General features: G+C 44.7%; 1 protein-coding gene across 1 annotated transcript in view; it reads right to left on the bottom strand.

Moving 5' to 3' along the window:
* Positions 1-376: 376 nt before the first annotated feature.
* Positions 377-18,203, bottom strand: part of PITPNC1 (phosphatidylinositol transfer protein cytoplasmic 1) — a 231,914-nt gene continuing 214,087 nt past the window's right edge. Inside the window, exons 8-10 of the mRNA XM_004592974.2 lie at positions 15,125-15,188; positions 5,405-5,523; positions 377-515 (exon numbers count right to left, since the gene is read on the bottom strand). Coding sequence (XP_004593031.1) covers positions 510-515; positions 5,405-5,523; positions 15,125-15,188 — 189 coding nt within the window. The 3' untranslated portion in view covers positions 377-509. The remainder of the gene's footprint in view (positions 516-5,404; positions 5,524-15,124; positions 15,189-18,203) is intronic.

The raw sequence follows: 18,203 nt of genomic DNA, 5'->3' as shown, positions 1-18,203 counted from the left end.
GCATCTTCCCCTCCAGTGCGATGCTGTGTGGCCCAGTTAGGGAACTGTATGACCCAGAATTACTTAACCACATGCACAGTTAGCGATCAAAGGAACATGTTTAAGTGACAAACCAGTCTCTTCCAGTATCAGAAGATTCTTTAAAACAAACAAACCCCAAAATGAAATGATAAAACCCCATGAGCTATTCAGACCCAGTTAATCCGATTTGGGTCGACATGGCCTCACTGAAGAGTGTGCGCCGGGCAGAGTCAGTGTGGCTTTCTTCTCAGGGTCTGGAAGTGTCAGAGTTTCTGGGGCTGATTTTTTCCGGGGCCGATCTTTGGGAACCGATAGAAACTCGGGCGCATCTGTGGAGAGAGGGGTGGACGGGGCGCTGGATGGAGCACTGCGGACGGAGGAAGGCAGCAGGGGAATGCTCGAGATAGAAATGGCAGGGGGGAATACGCCGATTTTTCTGTTGGTAGCTTCCTGAGTGGCTCTCTCGAACTCTCGGACTTCATCCATTGTCATGTCTTCAAAAAGAAACAGAGAAAGGAGAGTGAGCTGGTGCTGGACCCTCCGTGACACCTGCTGCTAAAGGTATTAACCCTGTTAGGAAGCGGCGTCTTCCAGATTACCCACCCCAAAGATGCTACCCTCTTCATTTTTCACTTTTCTGGAGAAACACCCAGGAAACCCACATTCTTGTACCAGTGTCCACCCAAGACGTGCTGAAAGCACTGTGCAGTGAGTAGTTGAAGTAATCTGAATAAGGACTTAGAAGGAGAGTACAGAACAGGACCACATGTGCAGGAACGTGCCTATGGGGGTGTGGGGTATAGGAGACTGTCTTGTCTTCCACAAAGAGAAAGCAACAAACACAATCACCATCTCTGAAATGGCACATCACAAAGTTCACGGAGAGTGGAATGAAAAAATAAGTTCATTTGGGTACAAAAACTTCTCTTTTAAAATTGTATTTGTTGGACCTAGTACGGTGGTATATCATGCTAATCCCCTACCTGCAGTGCCGGCATCCCATATGGGTGCCGGTTTGTGTCCTGGCTGTTCTGCTACTGATCCAGCTCCTGGCTTACAGACTGGGAAAGCAGCAGAGGATGGTCTAGTGCCTGGGCCCCCTGCACCCACATGGGAGACCCAGAGGAAGCTCCTGGCTCAGCTCCAGCTGTTATGACTATTTGGGGAGTGAGCCAGCAAGATGGAGGATCTTTCTCTCTCTTTTTCTCTCTATAAAACCTGCCTTTCAAATAAAACAAATGAGAATGGCAGAAAGACAGAACTCCCCATCTTCAAATGGCTGCCTCTGGCAGAACACAAGAGCAGGAATTAGAATCGGAACCAGGAGTTGACCCCAGGTGCTCTGCTATGAGATGTGGGTGTCCCAGGCAGTGCCTTAAACACTCACCAGATTGTACCCCCACTTCCCCAATGTGAAATTCATGTATACAAGAGGACTCCAAACAGTTCACAAAAATGTGTAACAGGAAAAAAAAAAAACCTTATCAATGGATTAAAAAAAATGTTCTTTAAGGCCTTTTTTGTTTGTAAAACAGAGTTAGAGAGAGTCTTTCATGTGCTAATACATTCCCCAAATGGTCACAATGGCCAGGGCTGGGCCAGGCTGAAGCCAGGAGCCAGAAGAGCCTTCCAGGTCCCCACCTGGGAACAGTGTTCCAGGCATCTGGTCATTCTCTATTGCTTTCCCAGGCACACTAGTAGGGAGCTGGATTGGAAGCAGAGTACCTGGGACTCAAACCGGTACCTATATGGAATACTGGTCCTGAACGCAGCAGCCTTACCTGATATGCCACAGCACTGGCCCCTACAAACCTTTTGGACCAAAATAAAGCTACCTTTTAATTCTATTTTCCATGAGGTGTTGAAGTCACCCATACATCACTGTCAATTTTAGATCATAAACAAGCAAGTGTGCCTGTCCAGGCTAAGGAGGTAAGTCATCAGAATGTCTCAATGTGTTCTCTACTTCAGGAATAACTTGGACTCTCTGTAGGGATCTTGATTTCCTGACTATGTACGCACCCTAACTTAGTTCAGATGCTGTGTTTAATTTGGCTATCAAAATACATAAGAAAAAAAAAAACCTGCTAATTATCTCAATGCCAAAGAAAGAAAATCTTTTCTCCAAGAAACTTAGAATAGAGAATGACAAGGGAGGGTCAGTCGATGAGAGATGCTTTTATTCATGAGAAAGAAAGCATTCCTGAGAACTCAGCAAGTCAGCGATGCCCTCACGGGCACTGTCAGAAAAAGTGGATTTGCCAAAGATCCGCAGTGTTTGTATTACACAGAAAGTAAAACCACGTTTTGGAAACATTAGTCTACTTCTGAGACACAGTGGATAGAAAATATTATCACTGGGCAACAATACAGGGGTTACTTCTTTCTCAAATTTATTCTTCGATATTGTTTCTTTCGTTCTCAAAAACTAATATTTTTTTCGTTATTTTATTACTGTCAATCTGGCCAGCCCTGGGGTATTTTGCATTGTGATTTGCTGGCAAGAGGAAAAATCAAGAGTAGGGTTTAGTAGAGTGAGGCCTACGGGCTCAATCATGAGTAGGATTCAACACCTGCTGCCCCCTTGGGTTTCTTCTGTTTCGGCCATTCAGAGGCTACCTTGTCCTATTTTCTTATCCTCCACCATGGGCTAAGTAGTCAAATCATCCCAGCCGTGCAGGCATTTGGGGAGTGAAGCAGTGGAGGGAAGTTTGTTCTCTTCCTGGTTCTCTGTGTTACTCTGCTTTTCAAATAGATTAGAAAAAATTAAAATACTAAGATTACTAAGGCTCAAGCAGATTAGGTGATTAAAAAGAATTTACTTCAAAATAAAGACTCAGAACAATTTTAGTGGATTGGGATATAGCGTGTTTTTGCTATCATAAATCTTCAAAAAAGTTGACTTTCCAAACGAGTGGCTGAATACTTGCGCTACTCCGCACATCCAGCAGGGGGCAGAAATTACCCAGGGACAGAGTTTAACTTTCCTGTTTTTAGTCTGTTAAGTTTACTTTCCTGCAGGCTTTGCAAAGACTCAACTGGAGTGATACTGCTGTTTTCTCCTCGCTGTGTTGCGGACATCACTTTTGTGCCACTTCAGTCTAACTCATCCCTGCTCAGGTTGATGGTTTGCTTCCATCTAGCACCACGCAGCTTTATTTGGGGTGGATGGCAGCCTCTGGATGTTAACTGGCTCCCATTATGGTAGAGGAGAAGGAAAAGCAAATGATCTCCAATTTCCAAGAAACAAGGGAAATGTCACACACTGTCCAACAACCACTCCATGTAACTTCTCAGGCAGGAGGCAGCTTGCGTTCTGAGTCATGGGACAACAGCTGGAGTGAGTGAACACACAGGCATTCCCTGTGGAGGACCACTCACTCGAGGCGGTTAGTTTCTCTGACTCTGAGTTACCAGCAAGCATTTGCATGGCTCACCCTCTGCTTGGTGATTTTTACAATAAACAGCGATGGAGGGGGAGACATTCCGAAAAGAGTGACGGAAATTCATGAGCAGTTTCACTGAAGAACATCTCTGACTTTAGACCAAGGGGAGAGGTTTGCTGGGAGTTGGTCTGAGTGCTCAGAGAGGGAACACTTCAGCTACGTCTCATCCAGACAGTTTTAGCAAACACGATCATGGCATGCTAACTGAGGAGCAAGAGTTAGGGCCCTTGTGACGTCAAGGGCAGTCCCATGCAGCCACACAGGGCACACGACAAAGACATGCTTTCAACACTTGACTTTACAATTTGCCAAAGCACAACCAGGAAATCTCACAACGCTAAAGGACCTGCTCATAGCAAGAGCACCTCTCTGTTTCCTATCACCACATTTGTGATTATTTTTTAAAGAAGCATTTATCTGAAAGGCAGAATTAGAGGTGTGTGTATGTGAAGTGTAGAGAGACCTTCCATCTGCTGGTTCACTCCCTAAACAGCTGAAGCCAGGAGTCAGGAGCTTCTTCCACATCTCCCAAGTGGGTGCCAGGGCCCAAGGATATGAGCATACTACACTGCTTTCCCAGGTATATCAACGGAGAGCTGGATTAGAAATGGAGCATTTAGGGCTTGAACTGAGGACACCATAACACCAGAAGCCACATTTATGATTTTCAAGAAGCCTAAATGTATTATTCGGGGGCATGGGCTAAGAGACAGGCAAGTTCAAGGTGAACTATAAAGACAGCACAGCTTTGGTTGAACAGGCATATATATATATAATTTATTGATTGATACTATTTTCTTTGTTAGCTCCACCTTTTCCACAGTAGTGTGGAATATTGAGGGATAACTGTATCTAAAATGCTGGCATTGGGGTGGCCATGGTGGTACAGTGAGGTAGGTGACCACTTAGGATGCCTGAGCTCTGTATCTGTGTGAACGTCTCGGCTGCTCCACTTCTGATCCAGTTTCCTCCTGACACTTTCTGGGAGGCAGCAGACGATGGCTCATCAAGTGCCTGGGCTCCTGCCACCCATGTGGGAGACTAGGATGGAGTTCCAGGCTCCAGGATTTAGCCTGGCACAACTCCAGCGGAGGTAGGCATCTGGGGGAGTGAACCAACAGATACAACATCCCTCTCCTCCTGTTTTTCAAATAGATGAAGATAAACACTAAAAAGAAAAAATGCTGACCTAAAAGCATAGAGTTAGTTCTCAATTTCCATATTTGATTTTAGACAAACGATTGAGAAGGAATCAGTTCTCAACGCCCACGGTGTGACTGGAGAACCGGGGGCCCTGCGAGGCAGCTCCGGAGCGCAGCTCAGCACAGTCCTCGCTCCCCACCCTGCACGGCTCAGTCTCTGGGTGCACACACACTGCTCCCCCAGCTCGAGATGACCCTGAGCAAAAAAGGAACTGATGGGCTGAGATGGCTAGAAAGAGCCTTGAAAGCATTTTGAAGAGAATGTATAGAAAGCTAAAACAGCAGATGAGCCAGAAGCCCTCCCCTGAGTAAGCGAATGCTATGTTTTTAAAAGTTACCGACATACTGTTCTAGCTTACATATGACATCCATTTTTTAAAATTCCTCTGCCTTTTATGGTGTAGGCTGTTTTACTAGTACCACAAAATGTTTCCACTCTCCATGGTCTCGGTTTTATGACCCAAATTAACCCCCAAGAGAGCAGCTTCAAGAAACTGAACCACATGGTAAAGAGAGAGAGAGAGAGAGAGAGAGAGAGAGAGAGAGAGAGAGAGAGAGAGAGAGAGAGACACTGCCCAACGTGGACCCCAGTTCAGTGACTTCATCGATGGCCTCTGAGGGGTTGACACGCTTTTCTGGGAGGTGGGGAATGGAGCATTTGCTGCACTTTCAAGAACAGTTCACGTGTGCCTTTTTGGTAAAGGGTGGGCAACATGTTTTAAAAATTCTACATACACTTGTTTGGGCATGGCTGTCTATGTCATCCACAGTGGAGGAATGCTGATTGCAAACTTTTATGTTGGTTTGTTCATGCATGTTTTTCTCGTATTCCCGAACATCATCCATTGTCATATCTGAAAGAGGTCAAGATGTGGGTAACTTCCGTTATTAAATGCAATCTTTCAACGGGGAGGACTACAAGGAAAGGTGGGAGCTTCGCAGTCGCCAAGGAGGTCTTAAAAAGCAGGGAACTGGCTAACTTTATGAAGAGTAAGTCATAAAGTTAGCTTAGCCAGCCAAAGGAGAAGTGAGGGTAAGGAAGCTAAGTCAAAGGAAGTCTTAGAGAAGACGGGGAACTGTTTAGGGGTGAATCTTGAGTGAGCTGAGCGTGTATGGCAGCCCGAGATCTCCTAAAGCTGTGTTAGAAGATCCCCTCAGGGACGCAGGGTCAGCCTGGTTTGGTTTAATACTTACCTTCCAGGTACCTTTGCAAAGAGATTTAGAGATCCTTTGCTCAATGCATTCAACAACAGAAAGGACACGTGCCTCGCTCCTGTAGGAGTCAGGATGCGGCAGACAGGCCCGTGATATTTACTGGTGCGATCCTCACTCACACAGACGGATCACTGCGCTGAATCACCGTGTCAGAGAGTGCAGGTCTACACTGAACCGCGCGTCTAGCCTAACAGCTTGAAGACGGCTGGCACTCCTCCCACCCACACTGATCTATAAATAAAATGGCACATGACATGATTTTTGGCCTGAGTTTGCAGTGTTTTAGTATTTCAGGATAATGATCTGTTATGCCAGTGGTTCTCAATGAGGGGCAATTTTTTTTTCTTTGATATTTCAGCTATGGCGGTTGAGGAAGGGGTGCTACTGGCATCTTGGAGGTAAAGGCTGGGGGTATGCAGCGCATCCTCGAATATACAGATCCCTCAGCGCCCAACAAAGAATTCTCTGGTCCAAAATGCCCACAGTGCAGAGGGTGCCAAACTGCTTTAAATCAACTGATAAAGAAGTTAGGAAATGCATCTATCTTTCGTGTGTGAAATGCAGAGACATGACAGCTGGTCTTGCTGTAAATGTTTCTGCTGTTTTATCCCTTCCCTCCCCCATGCCTAGGTTTAACTCACAACATTTTATCAGCAATTTTCCCAGATGGGCATTCCTTTGCTGCTCCCGTCTAAGGATTTAACTCCGTGCCTTTTCAGGGAGGAAGGTATGCTGAACGAAAGCTTCATCACCCCCCTGATCACTAACTGGCTCCGTGGGGAGCTGCGGGGGGGGGGGGGGGGCACAGCTGTGTTTTTTTCCTGAAGTATTTTCCCTATCATGTGGTCTTTTTCTACCAATCCTAGCGTCATGTGAGAGCCGATTTCTTTCCAAAGGACGGGCTTGCCAGAGCTTATGATTGAATTCGCTGTGGTCTGGGGCCAACACAAGGAGAGGCTCTAAATCCAGACCTGGACTATTTTACAAGCTGATGACTCCCCCTCTCCACCCCGGAACCCTGAAATCATCCATACGCGCACTCCCCATGAAGCAGCGTGTGCATCCAGAAGGCAGCGGGCTGGGCAGGAAGAGCATGCTTTTCTTTTAGGTACAACAGAAAGATGCCATCATGTGATTAGAACAAATGCATCTTAGCTCACAACACATTCTGTCAACACAGTCACTTTCATTGCAACGGCTGGTTACCAAATTTTCAAAACCAAATACACCTGGAATGCGTACTAAGAAGCTATTTTGGGCTGAAAGCTTAACATTTCAAGCAGTTTCTCGGTGTATGTCTGTTATCAGTGATCCTCTGTAAGACGCCAACAGGCACGACGGGAATTTGGAAAACACAAGCAAAGGAATTTCAGCTTCTTCTTTTTTATCTTAGTGAAATCTCAGAGAGAATTCTTTATCTTCAGCTAACTCCGGGTCAGCAGAGGACGTATAGTACATGATTTTGGGCTTTCAAAGACACATCTGTTTTATGGATGACAAAGGATTTGGCAACAAAGTCATTCGCTAGTGACTTGCTTAGGAAAAACTGAAAACAGCTCAACGGACCAGCAATGGTATGCAATCATTAAAAATGTGGTAGACAAATACGCGACACCACTATAGAGACACGGCATTATTATTCATTATTGCTAAATTTAAAAATAAGATAAAATTATATACATTATATGGTTCATCATTTGAATCAGAAAAGCCTTATCTCCATTTAATAATACCAAAAGCACACATTTTCAAATGTTAACAAGATTATTTTGAGGATTTCTTTTTGCTGTAACTGTATTTTCTAAATCTTCTATAGCAAATATGTGTCACTTGTGTAAGAAAGGAGAAAATGATTTAAAAATCAGCAATTTGGGGTCATTAGAAGATAAATATCATCAGTTTGGAGTTAGTAAGGAAAAGATACACTTTTGTAGAATTTATGGTCATTCCTAAGAATAATTCATGTTTATTTTAATTTTATTTATTATTTTTTTAAAGATTTATTTATTTTTATTACGAAGTCAGATATACAGAGAGGAGGAGAGACAGAGAGGAAGTGATCGCAACAGCTGGTGCTGTGCCGATCCGAAGCCGGGAACCAGGAACCCCCTCCGGGTCTCCCACGCAGGTGCAGAGTCCCAAAGCTTTGGGCCGTCCTCGACTGCTGTCCCAGGCCACAAGCAGGGAGCTGGATGGGAAGCGGAGCTGCCGGGATTAGAACCAGCGCCCATATGGGATCCCGGCATGTTCAAGGCGAGGACTTTAGCCGCTAGGCTATGCCACCGGGCCCGGAATAATTCATGTTTAAATTTTTTTTAAAATAGAAAATAAATTCTAGAAAATTTCATGCAAAAGGAAAAAAAAGTTTCCTGATTAGCCCCCATAAAAAAAATGAACACTTGGAGAGTGTTTCTCTAAAAAACTGATACTTTGGTCCCCACTGATGCTGAACTTTCTGCACATATAATAAATCTATTTGAAAATGATCGTAAAGATTTTAAACAGTTGCCTCCATTGTTTATGGACACCCTAATCAACTGAAAATGTTCCTGTCCAGATTATCTGGGTAAAACGTGTTGTGTGTTGCTTTTATAACATATATTACCTCCAAATCTATATGCGAGTCCAGTTTGTGGCAAATTCAATGGCCTGTGCCCAGTGACAGTCTACTTCCATCTTGATGACTGACTGAACTTTAATGATCATACTGTCTTCTAACAATTTGGACTCCTATCTCCTGACTTCCACAAACAAATGTTCACACACATCACACAACTTCCTAACTAAAGGACCTTTGTTCAATTCTTTCACAACACACTGGGAACTAAACATCTTTGAATTGGTAGACTTTAGAAAGTTCCTATTTTGGCTTTCTTAATTAAGGTTCTTGAACAAGCAACACTGGGGCTACCTGCCCGATTTAGGAGAGTACTGGGAAGAGTGCAGGATGCTGGGAACGGAAGCGGATGCTCTATGACACACTGCCTTCAGTGTTCGCTGACGCAATGAGCACTGAAGCATTCTGGGGCACAATGCCCTCCTCACTGCATTGTGGTAGGATGAGACCCCTTGCCCTGTCCTCTCAAAAGACCATTTCTTTGCTATTCTCTCTTGCCTTTTGTAGGTGAGAGGACAGCTTGCCTCGGATCCTGCGGTGTGGAAGTCCCGCTCCTGCAGCAGAGGGCTGGACAGAGATCAGCACATCCCCCTCTACCAGCATCCCAGCTTCGCCAAAGCAGCTCCAACCCCAGAAGATATGTTACCAGCAGAATCCCAGTTTTCTAAACTGTGAACTACAGGCTTGAGGATCAAAATATACCTCAACCTTAGAAGTCAATGTTGCTTCCACCACTTCTTTCGGATAAAAGAGCATTTTCAACTGATACATCTTCATGGATTCACTCAGGTAATGGCTGAATTATATTCTGCTAAATACTTCACATAGTCCCAGATTAGAGAGAAAAATGGGTTTGGTTCATTTGATCCATCAATCTTATTTCTTCTTGAGATAACCAATGTTAAAGGTTAGAGGCATACACTGGGAGATTTTTGCTTCTAAGAAGTCACATCCTCATGAGTGTCCTCCCTCTTTATTTCTACATATAGAAATCATACTATAGTATGCTAGACTAGACAGACCAATCATACAGTGTTAACTTGCTTTTTCCACTAATGGAAAGAACTCCCTTATTCCTTATAACTGCTACACACAATATTCATGGTATGGATAATCATAATTTCCTTGACCATAGTCTTGTTTTTTTTTTTAAGATTTATTTATTTTTATTACAAAGTCAGATATTCAGAGAGGAGGAGAGACAGAGAGAAAGACCCTCTGTCCGATGATTCACTCCCCAAGTGACCGCAACACCCCGGTGCTGCGCCGATCCAGAGCCGGGAACCTGGAGCCTCTTTGGGTGTCCCACACGGGTGCAGGGTCCCAAAGCTTTGAGCATCCTCAACTGCCCGCCCAGGCCACAAGCAGGGAGCTGGATGGGAAGTGGAGCTACCGGGATTAGAACCAGCGTCCATATGGGATCCCGGGGCTTTCAAGGCGAGGACTTTAGTCACTAGGCCACGCCGCCGGGCCCAACCATAATCTTGTTAATGAGCATGTATGCTGACATTCATTTTTAGCTGTTACAAACACTATCACACAGAGTAGCATTGTATATATGCTCGTAAACACATATGTGTTCAGAACAAATTTCTGGAAGTGGAATAGCTAGGTCATATGTTTTTTGTACTTATCACTTTGACAAAGATCTTATACTTTATCATTGTGTTCCTAATGTTGGATATTATCACTCTTTTTTCTATCAGATATTTGTCATATTTTCTTGTCTTCATTACACTTGAGATCGAACGTATTGGCTATTTGTATTTCTTCTTCTATGGTTTATTTACCTATTCATGTTTTTTGCCTGTGCTCAAATTTTTGATATATTAATTATAGCTCTCAACTGTCTGTGGCATACCTAAAGAGGAGCTGGCTTCTCTTCGCCTTTCAGCTTTGTCAGCAGTGGCAACTTTCAGTTGCTTGGTTTTTGAAAAGGTCAGGTTGACTTCTTAGGAAGTGGAAAGTAAGCTCAGACATTGGGAAGACAGCATAGAAGTCAAACAGAGAAAGGAATGATAAATGCCCTGAATCAAATGAATTTTCTTTTACTGTATTACCTAGTTGCAGTAGCTAAGATATTTTTTAAAGATTTATTTCATTTTTATTGGAAACTCAGATATTCAGAGAGGAGGAGAGACAGAGAGGAAGATCTTCTCTCTGTTGATTCACTCCCCAAGTGACCGCAACAGCTGGAGCTGTGCCAATTCAAAGCCAGGACCCTGGAGCCTCTTCTGGGTTTCCCACATGAGTGCAGAATCCCAAGGCTTTGGACCGTCCTCGCTACTTTCCCAGGCCACAAGCAGGGAGCTAGATGGGAAGCGGGGCTGCCAGGATCAGAACCAGTGCCTATATGGGATCCTGGCGAGTTCTAGGCAAGAACTTTACCGCTAGGCTACTGCACTGGGCCCAGTAGCTAAGATTTTAAAAAGGAGATCTAACAGGCTCACACAGCAACCATCCAATGGTATCCCTGAGTGGTGCAGTTTCTTTTCCAATTTCCCTCTACAAACGTTTTCTCTCTAATTCTGGTTTCCACAGCCAAAATAGAAATCTTTTTTTTTTTTTTTTCATTCTAAGTAAAAATGGAATTCTCCAACAGGTAGTAGCTGGAGGGAGGCTCCAGAAAAATGGTGGCCATCCTGTGGGAAGTGCTGTTTTTTACCCCACTCAATGATCATAACTTCCATTTATGCTTGCCACAAAAAGTTCAAGGTCGCTTTCCTCTCTGGAGTCAGAACAGCCAGGCCTAAAGTGGATGTAAATCCTTTCCATGACTTCCAACCACTCAGATCCTCAGCAGCAATCCAGAGTTGGGCCATTTCCTACAGCTCTAACTGGGGTGGAGGGCATGGGCATGCAGGGAAGGGCTCCTTGATTTCTCTGCCAATCTGACGGAAAGCTATGAACTCTCTCCCTGGCAAGATGTACCTAAGCAGCCACATATAAGGTTGCCTAAGAGCACAGCACTCAAGTTCCTATTTCAGAAAACATGGGATTCCTGGAAAATGCTGGCTTGGTGAGCTCAACCAGCCTGTGTGAGTGCTTGCAGGCGTCCTGGTCCACCCTGAGCTTGCTTCATTCGCCCTCAGACCGGCAGCAGGAACTCCGGGCGGCTGATTTCGGAATCACTTTTCATAGTTCCATCCGTACAAGCCAGAACTTCCTTCCCTCATACTTCTTGGACAGAGTCAGGTTTTCAAAGACATTCATGAGATTCCACTTGGTCCCAGGCTCCCTTTGACAATCTTCTGTGTTCCTCTTTCAAAACACTGTCAGATTTGTAAGGCAAAACTGGGCTTTTGTGAAGCCAGGCTGCCTATTTTTAATCCGTCTCCCTGCTTGCCCCATCTTGCAAAATGTGTTCTTGTTGCTTTTCTGATGAGTGTTCCAGCCATGCAAAGAGAACCCAAGGCTCACAGATAAAGACCAGCCAGGGCTTTGAAAGACAAACTTGACTCCTCCAACACAGACATGGCTACACTTTACAAGGAACATGAGCAGAATAAAACCTGTTTAGGGAAATAAGTTTCGTGACTTCCAAATGCTGGAACTCAGAAGAGATCCAGAATTAATCCTTAGATGAAAAACAAATCACCATCCCCTACAATATCTTTCTTTCTTCCCTTGACTATTAATTAAGCACTAGTGGTGGTGAGCCTAATTAGAGAGACAGACATCCAAGGCTGACCCTGCATGAGGGTGTACGGTTTGTGCAGTGTGGGAACGTCAAGTCAACGAAGTGACTGTGGCTAAGATTCGGCCAAGCTCACACACTTGCTGATTCGGCCCAGAAGGGGCACCATTTTCTAATCCGTCTGTCTGACACAGAGTGCATTTTTCTAACACTCACGCGAGTCATCAAGGTTTAGTAGTTGGCCTGAAGACACCTATACCACTCTGGTCTAATCTATTTGGACTAAATTAAACTGTCCTTGAAATCCAATCTCATTTACAGCCTATGTTATAAGCCAGTAGTTCCAAAACGTCAGCTAGCATTAGAATCTTCCGGAAGACTTGTTTAAACTGATTGCTGGGCAATATATATTCAGGATTGCTGAATCAGTAGAGTTGAGGAGGGGCCTAGGAATACTGGATTCTAACAAGTATCCAGGGGATAACTGTGGTTGCATTTCCAAAGACTTGACTTTGGAAACCAGGGTCATGCTCTCTGCATGTAACCATAGGTGAGAGAGTTTCCTGACTTCGGACCTTTCCCCTATTTATTAACAGAGTCCCATTGAGCCTGAATCTGCTAAAGAAAATTCAGCAACATTAGGCAGCCAAAACTCGTCGGACAGTAACACACCCATCTTCCTAAAAGGCCCACAGCAGCCTGACAGAGAAGACACTGTGTGGGCAGGGGCCATTGCCATTCATAGACTGACTGCACTATCTTAATCAAGAAGCCATCGCATGCCCGGCTAGCACCTCAATGGTGTTGTTCTCAGCCCACTCGCTGACTGAAAACGGCTGTTTGTTTTGGTTGGGTCTGAGTGTGTACATAGCGGGTGGAACTCACTCTGGGTATTACAGGCACCTTGATGACACACACCCACTAACGGCCACACTGGGATTTTTAGGGGCACTTAGATACAGAAAAGGCTTTTTGGCCAAGAGATTGCTTGAGTTGTTGACAGCTTCCATCTAATCCATTCTAAGTAAACAGGCAAATGTTCTCCAAGGTTCCTGGCTGGGACATAGCCCATTTCCTTTGATGTAGTAGTCCAGCTTTGGAGAATCTGAAGATTCTCTCCCCCATTAAAAGGCTTTATGTTTCTTCCTTGCCTCAGGCTTAGATGAGCCGCGTAAGAGTCCGTCCTTATCCTCTGTGCCCAGACATTCCCTTGTGTTTCTTTGGCTTCCTCTAATTAAACCCTCTTCTCTAGTGAAGAACCTTGCAGAGTTTCAGCCTCCTGGTCAGAACGTGGCCACCCTTTTTTGATGTTGCCTTTTCTTTTTTTTTTAAGAAATAAATCTTTTTTTTTTTCTTTTAAGATTTATTTTATCTTTATTACAAAGTCAGATATACTGACAGGAGGAGAGACAGAGAGGAAGTGGAGCTGCCGGGATTAGAACCAGCAGCCATATGGGATCAAGGCGAGGACCTTAGCCACTAGGCCACGCTGCCAAGCCCTGATGTTGCCTTTTCTGAAAAGTCCTCTTTGGTCCTAGGGAGAAACCTATTCCACCGCCTGTCTCCAAGTCTTCAAGTGGCAGAGTTTTGGCCTTTCAGTGTCTGTTCTTCTGCCAAACTTCTCATCAACTTAAGCTCATGATTCTTTAGGTATCTTTTTTTTTTTTTTTTTTTTTTTTTTCTGTTCCCTTGGTGTTGGTAGCAAAGAAACCACAAACTCCAAGGAGTACAACAGACACCAGAAGATTTTTAACCCCTCTTTGGGATTTATGCTTCCTTTGAGAATCTCAATAAAGCTCACTAGAAAAAAAAATCACTAGAAATATTTGAGGGACTGAAGGAGTCATCACAGAAGACTCCCCTTCCACCTATCTCACCAAAGAAAACTGCAAGTGGACAGGTCTTTGGGGGAACCTGAGGACAATGTGGCAAGCCACATGTACTCACGACGATGAGCACAGCATAGCGGCATTGTGACCAGAGAGATTAAATCATATTCTGTCTCTGGACAGATGTGGGAAGATGCATTGGCTCTCTAAAAGGTGCAGATCTGGGAAAATTGCAAAAATAAAAAAAGTCTGTAGCCTACAAAATCATGTCTTTCCAAAGGCAATTCACAAACAGCCAACGACATTAATAACCATCACTGTCTTTGTCCATTTCATTCACGGTATCCTCTGACTTTCATGTTGGTGTCTTATGCTAAAAACAAGGAAAGCATTGGTAGAACAAGGATGGAAGGATCAAAATGCAATATAGGTTACACTCAGGACACATTTAATGTGACATAGGAACAGGCCAAGGAGGAGGGCAGCTTGCTAGACAACTGACCTGAAAATCAGATCTAACCTAAGGCACCCACTGGGCGTGTTCCTCTCTATTTATAGCCAAGGACAAGAGCTGTCTGATGACTGATTCTGGAATCGCAGAGGATTCTTGTGGGCAGAGCAGGAGTTCACAGGGTCTGGGAAAAATGGTCCATCCGTCAGGGGAAGAAACCAACCTTGTTATTTATTGGAAATGTACAGAACTTGTTTAACTCTTCCTTGGTCATGAAAAAGGTCAGCCTCTGTCTGTTTGCAGAACCTTTATATTATTTGGTAAGGAATTGTTTCAAGTGTTTTTTGATTCAAGGGACTGTTCTGACTTGCTGTGATGTTACAGATAGCTTTGATCTTGAATAGAAGTTTGGGATAAATTGAGTTGGGTCTGAAACCCATCCAGAGAATGATGGAGCCCTGCAGATCAATTTGCAAGCATCAAAAACGCTGAGGTCTTAGTTAGTCAATAGTTCTGTGGTTATTTTAGCTCGAGCTTCTGCAATTACATCTTCATCATGCCTAGTGGATAATGCCATTTCCAACACAGGAAGCAGTGGCCTGCCTTTGTTGTTGTCCTAGGTAGCAGTTGAAACCAAATGGACCCAAAGCCCAAGTCCATGTATTATTGGGAGATTCTCCAAGTTACAGCGGGGAAGTTGACTTACCATACCACTCATCAACCCATGCAAAAGCCTGCCTATGTCCAATGAGCAGGATGTCTCGGACCACCTGGAAAGTAAAAGACACAAGTTGAAATAACACCATGTTTGGTTAAAACACCAAAACCAAAACAGACAAAAAGGCTTTTTTTTTTTTTTTTTTTGGAAATTAGGCTATGTCCCATTCTGGGAGTCCTCGTGGTGATTACCTACATCCCTGTCAGTATGTGGTGACAATTAGACTGACATGCGCAGACAGACAGCACACCTCGACCCTTTGCATGCTGTGCCTGTATTTACTGGAAATTAATCTGTCTCATTTGAGCCTTGGGTTGGGGATGTGTCAAGGCGGATGACAAGTACCTGACAGTCACATGGCAGTGATTGAATGACTCTACACTCATCACCTGGAGGCTCTTCCTTTCATTGATCTTGAACCAGAACGGTGTCTGCTTTTCATTTGTGGGTGGGTGCACGTCTCACTGGTACCAGGAGGGCACACAGGCTGGAAATCAACAGCACTATTCTGGGCAGCAAGACACTTCTACACAAAGAGCCCTTAACATTGTTCTCTGATGAATTATCCCAAATACTGATTCAGTTAAAAAAAATAAAGGAAGGTGTAGGATACAAGATGCATAAATATTCTTCTTGGTTTAACACTTACGGCCTGGGGGGAAGCAATGAGTAAACGATTACTATTTTTTTTTAAAGATTTTATTATTATTATTGGAAAGCCAGATATACAGAGAGGAGTAGAGACAGAGAGGAAGATCTTCCATCCGATGATTCACTCCCCAAGTGAGCCGCAACGGGCCGGTGCGCGCCGATCCGATGCCGGGAACCAGGAAGCTCTTCCGGGTCTCCCACGCAGGTGCAGGGTCCCAATGCATTGGGCCGTCCTCAACTGCTTTCCCAGGCCACAAGCAGGGAGCTGGATGGGAAGTGGAGCTGCCGGGATTAGAACCGGCGCCCATATGGGATCCCGGGGCGTTCAAGGTGAGGACTTTAGCAGCTAGGCCACGCCGCCGGGCCCGATTACTTTTTTTTTTAAAGTAAATCTACTAATTAGAGAGACAGAGCGATTCAGTGAGAGAGAGACAGAGCAAGCTCACGTCTGCTGGCTGACTCCCCAAATACCTACAAGGGCTGAGGTTTGGCCAGGCTGAAGCCAGGAGCCTCAAACTCAGTCTAGATCTTTTATGTGTGTGTCAGGGACCAAAGCACTTAAACCATCACCTGCTGTTTCCCAGGAGCTGGACTGGGAAGAAGTTAGGGGTTAGGAGTGATAGTCAGGCACTGAACCCAGGCATTCTGATACGGGATGTTGGCATCTTTCTGCTGGGCCAAATGCCTGTTCCCAGTTATCTATGATTGAAAGAATGTAAGGGGCCCAGTGCAATAGCCTAGTGGCTAAGTCTTTGCATTCACCCGGATTGCATATAGGCACCTGTTTATGTTCCAGCTACTTCTCTTCCCATCCAGCTCCCTGCTTGTGACCTGGGAAAACAGCAGAGGATTGTCCAAAGCCTTGGGGCCCTGCGCCTGTGTGGGAAACTGGGAGAAGTTTCTGCCTCCTGGCTTCAGATAGGTTTAGCTCCTGTTCAGCTCTGGTTGTTGTGGCCACTTGGGGAGTGAACCAGTGGATAGAAGATCTTTCCCTCCATCTCTCCTCTCTGTAAATCTGCCTTTCCAATAAAAATATCTTTTTTTTTTTAAGAAAGAAAAAGAGCAGAAACAGGAGATATCAAGAAGATCAAAACATAAATGGGAGTGATAGGGTTGGTTGAAGACAGAAGGCATCAAGTGGTTGCTGAGGGTGACATGTCATGCTAACAGAAGGCTAAGGAAAACCCCACAGGCCGTGTGTGTGTGTGTGTGTGTGTGTGTTTTGGGGGTGTGTGTGGTGTGATACTGCTTATATGCTCTTATGGTTTTCTGTCTCATCCTGAATAATTTTTTCAATCTTTCTTGCACGCTCCCAGTCTCCCTGCAACATTCCTTTCTTCCTGCCAAGCCAAGTCCAGTGATTGTCGATACTTATGGGCTGGGGGGAAGCAATTAGTAAGCTACTCGTATTTTTAAAGTAAATCCATTAATTTGAGAGACAGAGCTCCTGTCTGCTGGCTGACTCCCCAAATACCTACAAGGGCTGAGGTTTGGCCAGGCTGAAGCCAGGAGCTTCAAACTCACCCATCTCTCCTCTGAAAGGGTTCAAGCAAGTTTCAGCAATTGACAGCTTTTAATTTGGAGTGTTTGCCCAAACAAGGGGAGCATTTCAAATGAAGTGTTTGTGTTACCTCCTGGCCTTCGGATCCCCATAGAGGCTTTGAGGACGGGGAGCAGGAGACATGCCATGAATAGAAGATACGATGCACATGCTGAGTGTGTCAAATTCAGGGAATTCAAAAGAGCAGCATCCAGGCATCAGTAAACACACCCCGTTACACGGAGCACAAACACAACACAGCTGCCGGCTGGAAACAAGAATCCAATCAAGTGCTAATGGCTCTGCGATTCAACAGTTCTCCCTCTTAACTGTGAACAGACGCTTAAAAAAACAACAAAGGTGTTCAGAGAAAGGCATCCCTGGCACTGGAAGCCCATTCAAATGCTAGTCTCATTAGCTGGGCGAGCAGGTGTGTTTGGGGACATAGATCACACCTCATTATATTTGGAAATGGGCAAGGGGAATGCCTGGAATAGAGCATTCTTCTGCCAGGTTTTTTTTTTTTTTTTTTTTTTTTTAAAGATTTGTTTATTTTTATTGGAAAGGCAGATTTACAGAGAAGGAAAGACAGAAAGATCTTTCATCCGCTGGTTCACTCCCCGTAAGGGGCCACAATGGACAGAGCTGCACTGATCTGAAGCCAGCAGGCGGGAGCTTCTTCTGGGTCTCCACACAAGGCTTTGGGTATCCTCTACTGTTTTGCCAGGCCACAAGCAGGGAGGCTGGAATGGAAGTGGAATAGCCAGGACATGAACCAGCATCCATATGGGATCCCAGGATATGCAAGGCGAGGATTCAGCCACTAAGCCACTGCACTGGGCTCACTTCCACATATTTTAAAGTAATCCATTCTGG

Source organism: Ochotona princeps, chromosome 17 (genome assembly GCF_030435755.1).
Source record: "Ochotona princeps isolate mOchPri1 chromosome 17, mOchPri1.hap1, whole genome shotgun sequence".
Classification (NCBI taxonomy): Eukaryota; Metazoa; Chordata; class Mammalia; order Lagomorpha; family Ochotonidae; genus Ochotona; species Ochotona princeps.
The sequence above is the reverse complement of the archived record's forward strand: the minus strand, read 5'-3'. Positions and strand labels throughout refer to the sequence as shown.